General features: G+C 40.9%; 2 protein-coding genes across 4 annotated transcripts in view; one reads left to right on the top strand and one right to left on the bottom strand.

Moving 5' to 3' along the window:
- DOCK1 (dedicator of cytokinesis 1) overlaps window positions 1-7143 on the top strand; it is a 541550-nt gene that overhangs the window by 218253 nt on the left and 316154 nt on the right.
- The window catches only part of INSYN2A (inhibitory synaptic factor 2A), a 60048-nt gene continuing 57308 nt past the window's right edge, over window positions 4404-7143 (bottom strand). For all 3 annotated transcript variants that reach the window (XM_037741783.1, XM_017537889.2, XM_037741784.1), the window contains one exon: window positions 4404-6987. In XM_037741783.1, coding sequence (XP_037597711.1) covers window positions 6804-6987 — 184 coding nt within the window. In that variant the 3' untranslated portion in view covers window positions 4404-6803. The remainder of the gene's footprint in view (window positions 6988-7143) is intronic.

The following is a 7143-nucleotide window of genomic DNA, read 5'->3' as shown; positions in this document are numbered from 1 at the left end:
CCTCCACAGCCCTGACCTTCTCAAACACAACCATCCTCCACAGCCCTGACCTTCTCACCCAGAACCGCCCTCCACAGCCCTGACCGTCTCACACACAACCATCCTCCACAGCCCTGACCTTCTCACCCAGAACCGTCCTCCACAGCCCTGACCTTCTCACCCAGAACCGCCCTCCACAGCCCTGACCGTCTCACCCAGAACCGCCCTCCACAGCCCTGACCTTCTCACCCAGAACCGCCCTCCACAGCCCTGACCTTCTCACACAGAAGCCTCAGAGTGGGAAGGGGATAGAGGTCTTAAATGGACTCCTCCCAATTCCAGCATCTCTAAGATCTGTAAAGATGTAAAAAAAATGCCTTTGAATTTCTTTTGTAAAATGCAGCTGTCTTAGAAGGACTCTCAAAAAGATTCTGAATAAGCTATAATCATTTAATGAGTGATGACAGCATCAAGATGTTTTCAAAAAGGCCCGTCACCATTGAAAATTCGCATTGTTTAGCGGGACCTTGTTATCCCAACCAGCCACGAGCCCCGTCTCTGGAGTCAAGGGAGCAGTGAGAGTGAAATGCTACCCTGTTTAGGATGCCTGCCCTTGCTCTTCCAATTTGCATCAAATGTAGATTTATGCATTAACTTGTTAAAGTCATTGTTGTTGTTCTGTGAATTTAGATTAGAGGAAGATTGAGGCAAAAAATATCCCTGACTAGGTGGACAAAAACTTAATCAGTGGACTTTCCAGAGTAGAAAAAGAACAGAAAATAGTTTATAGATCTGTTTTGGGTAGGCTGTACCATTCCATTATACCTTAGAGATTTCAGTCTTTATGTGTTATTCATTTTTGCATAAATATAGTGGAAATTATATAACTATGAATCAGCTTAAAAGTTGTAAGTAATGACTGAAAATGAGTTTTTAAAAATTAAAGTGATTAAAAGAACTCTGGAATTGATATAGTTTACTTAATGATTTATTGCATGAGGTTTTCAGCAATAATACTAGAAATGTGACATCTTTCCATCGGAATAAGGTATTAATTGGGAATGTGATTCTGCCCTGACAGCTTCCTGCTATTTATGTACAGGATAGAAAACTGGGGAACCTCGCCTTTATTTAGATAAGTTGTGATATGCAGTATCAGGCTTTTTTCTCTGTATCTGGTATTTTATAAAACTTCGCTTTGTGGTCAGTTGAATATTGTTTGCTTTAGTTGATTATATTTGAAATGGGTGATTGGAATGCATCTCATGCCTAGGATAATAATGTGCCATGATCCTAAGTATTACATCCTTAAGAAAAAACCAAAACAGCTCCATTTGGCCATTGTAGTATTGTAGACTCTGTGAACACCTAACACATGTCCAGAAACAGATGCATTGCAATAACCTTGCCACAGAATGAAAAGGTCATTTTATCTTTACTCTGATGTAGTCGGCTGCTGTAGAAACATGGAGTAAAATACTTATTTTTATATTACGTCAGACTTCAGGATTTATTTTCGCCTTCCTTTTTGAAAATCTTTCTAAGCCCTCAGCATTAAGCGTCATTTTTACTCCTCACACATGGATGTGAGCAGGTGACCATGGCTCCGGTAGGTCCTCTTGTGTTGTGTGTAGGGGCTGGCCAGCCATTTGGTGTGTTTTTCTTAGAGTAAGCACTCCAGGCCAAGATGAGAGCTGGTGAAATGAGTAACATTTCCATCTCCTGTGATATGAACTGCTGTTGCTTCTTTCAAATGAACAGATACATTCTGTTAATGGGTCCTTTAAAAAATGTAACTGAGTGAGAAAGACTTCTAAAGATTTTTCTGTGGCCTGGATATTCACTAGGGGATTGGAAATTACTTATTTACTAAAAGGAAAATGGGGGCCTCTTGTAAGGAAACATTTCTTTTGAACATTCGCAGAGTGGGCTTAGGGAAGGGGAAGATCTAGTCTGGATTCTCCACTAAGTCTTGTGACCACTGGAGCATCCGGACTCACTAGACACAGGTGATGGAAGTGATTTTGTTTCCACTCTAAACACGATCTCAGGGGGACACTGATGGCGTGGTGGAGGGTGTGTTTCATTGTGACAACAGCATCCTTGCTGTTGGTGAAAACCCAGTGCTTTCTTTGAGCCTGGGTGATTGATAAGGGCCTGACATGCTCCTTCATTTGGAAAATGGTGTAATAGAATCAGTTTCCCAGTGAATAGTGCCTTTTTCCCCATGACTCATAACCAAGTATTTTCACAAAGATCTTATATCCCCATGCATGAGCATTCATTTTGAGATGTTCATTGTAATAGAGTTTAAGTATGAATGTTTTTAAAAAATGATTTTAAAGTCATTTGCCAAAAAAAAATATGTTGTGTTTCAAATGGACTGTGTCTGGCTTTTGTACACAGGCATCATAAAAAATGTCTATAATTGTACTGTTTGCTAATAAACCTACCTGCTTTCAGAAAATCTTCCTAACATGCGTGTGTGTGTGTGCAGCAATGGTTTTATAAGTTCATTTTTCTCTGGGGCTGCTACAGCAATGTTTGGTTTCTTTTTATATTCCTGTGACCCTGGTATTTTTTCAAGGTTGGTTACTAGCTATGGGTATACTGCAGAAGAAGTAAAAACCCCGTTACTGAATGGGCAAATTATGCTCTGCAGCCCTTACGTATTCATACCAAACTGCAAAGGTACTTTCAAAGCCAGACTGCCTTCAGTTAACTATTGACCAACTTAAAATGACCTTGTCATTGACCAAAATATATAGGACCCATTGTGGCATGATGACTTTATGCCAGTTGATGAAATGCATGTTCTTTCTGATCTTTGCACTACAGAGTTGTTTACTTTCAGTAAGTAAATTGGCTGCACATGCAGCCCATGCAAATATGTTAGTGATAGAGTTTCTATAGATCAAAGAAGATGTGCTGGTGTGGGAAGCAGCTGCTCTGATCTTTAGGTGACCCTGCTCCAGCAGAACTGCCCTGATTGGTAATTAAATTGACTTTCACTTGCTGATAAAAATGCTCCCAAAGAATGGGTCCACCAGCGATAGGTTTTCTTAACAGGCCATGGTGTTACTAACATCATGACACAGAAGAGTTCATGCCTCTTTCTTGTTTCCTGTTCTCGCTCTATTCTAGGAAAGGCCGTGATTTGATGGTCTGTCTTCACAGTTTTAATTAACAGTTGTGTGTCTGGGTTCTTATAGGCCCATGTGGTCTGCCAAGGAAAACAGCGTTGCAATGCGTCCTGCTGGTGATTGTTTATAGGTTGGAGTTGGTCTGCCTGATGCCGGGCCATGACCGTGACCCCATTCACACCATTTATTGAGCCACATCTCAGACCTCTGTGGCAGGAGATAACTGACTGCCTCTCTCAGGGTGCATGGGAAGCATCTACCAACTGCCTAAGTTGTTTCCAAGGTAGCAAGGTTTTCCCATGCTTTGAGTCCTTCCCCATGTGTCTTCTGCTGCGGGGTCTGAGATTGAAGGAGCAGATGCAGGACTACAGGACTTCTGCTTCTTGGAAGTGAGTTGCACACTTGTAGAGTGACTGGCGGGCACCCAAGTGGTGGGACGCCCTTCATTGTAGAACAAGAACTTTGAGGCAGCACCAGTAGTCGGCTCAGACATGACTATACCATGAGACAGAACCCTCCCTCTGCCTGCTCTGGGCTGTGCAGTGGGCCTCCCTTCCCTTTCTGCGTATGTCAGAAACGGAATCCCCCTCCTCTCACTGAAGAACATGTGACAGTAGCAGGAGCCTCAAGTCTAGGCCACAGTGCCCTCTTGCTTGCACATGGACTCTGTGGTTGCAGATACTGGGAAAAAGGGTAGTGGCCTCTCCTCTCCTAGGCCGTCCAGGTGAGGCAAGTGCCAGCCCACGTGTGGGGATGGGTTAGTATTAGGCTAGAGTCAGCTGGAGAGGTGGGCGCTCAGCCCATCTCCCACTGGGGAGGGGAAGAAGAAAGGAAGGAGGCGGCCGATCCCTTGAAGGTGGAGATGTGCTTGGAAGATCCAGAGAAAAGCTACCTCCCCTGGGCCATGGAGGCAAGATTTGTGTGCCATAGTTTACTCTGGCAGCACTCAATGTATTTAGTCATCTCTTCTGAGGTTATTTAAAAATTAAACCTCAGACACCTCTTGCTGCGAGCCTGTGTGTATCCTAAAATGCCACCATATCTTCTGGTGGCCAGAGTTCTTGCCAGGGTGCCTGGGTCGGTGAACGTCAACCCCTCCCCTCACCAAGCCCAGCTCCCGCTGGTGGGTCAGGCCCAAGCCTTATGATGCTCTTGTTTTCTGCAGACCTGATGAAATGCCTGTCAGCTCCAACATTCTTCCTTGATTCTTATTTTTTTAGATTTCTTTTACTTTCCCCAATTTTTGAAGCCATGAAATAAATTTAATAGACACAGAAAACATCATCTTTGATTTTTTTTATTTAAAAATTAATAAAGAACTTAATGACAAGTATAATAATTTAATATCTATATGTAATGCCATGTATACATCTACATGAGGGAACACTGTACGTTTTACCTTGGTTTTGTATCAAAGTTTTTCCTTGAATCTTTCCAAGAGAAGAATCTCCATCTGTTAATGATGTGTTGCAATTAAATTATGAAATGATTTTGACAATATTTTTTCTGTTTTGAACACACTTTAACTTTTAAGGGGGAATTAGTTTATCTTCAGAATTTCCTTTTTGGCTCTGACAATTTTAATCTGTTTTTTGTTTAGGTCTAGACTGGTTTGAAACAGTGACATTATTTTGTGTACTAGGATGTCACCTCTTGTTTAGACAGATTTGTAATAGTAATTAGAAAATTGCTAACACCCTTATTTCAATTTACTGAGATAGCTGGGATTCTTAAAACATAAGGAAAGATAACTTGTTGGAAACATTTTTATAACTTCAGTTAAAAACAGTATAAAAAACATGAAGCCCATTTTTAAATGTTTAGTCTACATGAAACAATTGTACTTCCTTCATGTTACAGGATCAACTTCCTCATTGTTCTTGCACAAAAATATTTCTCAGTTCCGTTTACTGATATCCAGGGATTTGAACCTCATATAGTGTTTCTGCAAAACGTGTGTGCATGTGTGTTTTAAATTAAAGCATACAACTGCGGTATTGTTTGAGTATCCCCCAAAGAATGTTTACACAATACACTCTTCATTTTTTTCAAGGTCCGATCTAATAGCTGATCACTAGGTCCCTGTAGAATCAAAACACTTAGAACTAAAACAGATTTGCTGTTGAGTCAAGAGGAAAATGCATGGCAAGAAGTAGCTCCAATCTGATAAAAGCAGGTGAGATCCTTTTACCAAGGTTAGCCACTGTGTGTTTGGCATCTAATCAATGAGGTGTGCATGTCAGCACTCCGCTAGATGTGAAACTGCTGGACAGAAACTTCAAGACTAGGTTTTCCTGTATCTTCACAAACTATCCAAAATTGAAGTTGTACAAAAGAAAGGCAAAGTAAGACCCCTACTTCCTACGGTGAAAATCAAAAAATTGACAGACAAAGTCATTAGTAGACTAGGGGATTTGATTTCTATAAAAAGATACTTGCAAAGGTGCAAAGAAATGAGTGAAAAAATAAAGGAACTAAGATTTACATTGCAATGTGTAATCAAGAGAGAACTCTAAGTGTTACTGTTGATTTAAAAAATACCTAAAAACATTTGATTCACAGCTTTCCCCTAAGTATGTTGTTTAATACAACTTACTAATAGGTTAAAGGTAGGCGACATTGTCCCTTGGTAACAGCTAAGCTAAACACGCTGTATCTCTTTGAGATGGTCAGGTCTTCCACCATTGTTACAAAGCATAACAAATTGTATACAATGTCTGGCTGCGCTTACCATGGCGAACAGTGTCTCAGAGGATTGATCCACAAAAACACTGTGTGCCATGGCACAGAACACCTGTGATTTATTGGTGGTTATGTTATCCATCATGTATCTCTATGTGTGTTCTCAGATTCTTGCCAGAATATATCATTTGGCCTTTGGGTACCAAAACATTAAAAACGAGATCTAAGAAAGCTTAGTGTCCAATAGCTCTGACCCTGTCTACTTGCAGTGATTAAAGGCATATCCTGACTTTGGGGGACTCCTGGCTGCTGGCCATTTGGAAAATGAGCAGTAAACATGTCATTAAGTCTGGAGATGAAGAGGATGCTAAATTTGAGGTGTCAGTGTGACACTGAGATGTGGTCACTTGGCTTAGCGCTATAGCACATGAAGGCAAATATACATATAGTCACATTTTAGAGATTATTCATGGTCTCCGACCACTTGAAAAAATTGTGCTTTCTCCGGAATTTGATGTGCTGAAAATTGCACTCGCCCCCTGCTTATTTGCAAAATGAAACGTAAAAATGAAGTCCTTTGCAAACATAAGGCTTGCTTTTTCTTCTCATTATTAAGAAAAAATCAAGGCTTGAAAATAATTATGAGTTATAGCTGTGTACAGGGTGACAGCCTGCCATCTTGCAGGTTGATAATGTATTACTTGCAGATTGGGGGTGGGGGGAAATTTTTACTTATCATCTTTGACTATCTAAGTTTCGTTTCAGATTTTACATCCCACATCAGTGAACTGCAAAGAACAGCTGGCAAGGAGTGACACGGAATCCCTTGCTTCTGTTGCTTATCTGTTGGTACAAAGGCCTTTTTGGTACGCAGGGTGAGAAGTGGGAGATGCCTGAGTTGGCACCATAGTTCCCTCGATCCTATTTGTTTTGGAAAAGTATTGACTTAAACTCCAGTGGGTTCTAAAGACGGCCTTGAGACTCCAGATACTGTGAGTGTTAAAGGAACCAGAGTTTCCATCTTCCATGCTTTTTAGATTCAGTTTTGGATTTTTGCTTGGGAGTTGAGGAGTAAGTCTCCTGAGAATAAGGCGAAGGTATGACCTGAGTTTCCTCAATAGGGTGGAGTTTTCTCAGAACTGGCTGGAGTTTGTCTTCTTGCTGCTTAAAATCCAGCTCCACACTAGAAAAGGGAGAGAGTGAAGAATTTAGCATTTCATCTTTTCCATACTTAATGACAGCAAAAGCTGGCAACATCCTACCATGCTCATGATCAGTGTTTGTTTATAATGTAATTTTATGGTCTAACAATAGCAATTGGATATGCTGTGTTTCAGCT

This window comes from Cebus imitator, unplaced genomic scaffold (genome assembly GCF_001604975.1).
Source record: "Cebus imitator isolate Cc_AM_T3 unplaced genomic scaffold, Cebus_imitator-1.0 Scaffold107, whole genome shotgun sequence".
Lineage (NCBI taxonomy): Eukaryota > Metazoa > Chordata > Mammalia > Primates > Cebidae > Cebus > Cebus imitator.
Note: the sequence above shows the minus strand (reverse complement) of the source record. Positions and strands in the feature narration are given on the sequence as shown.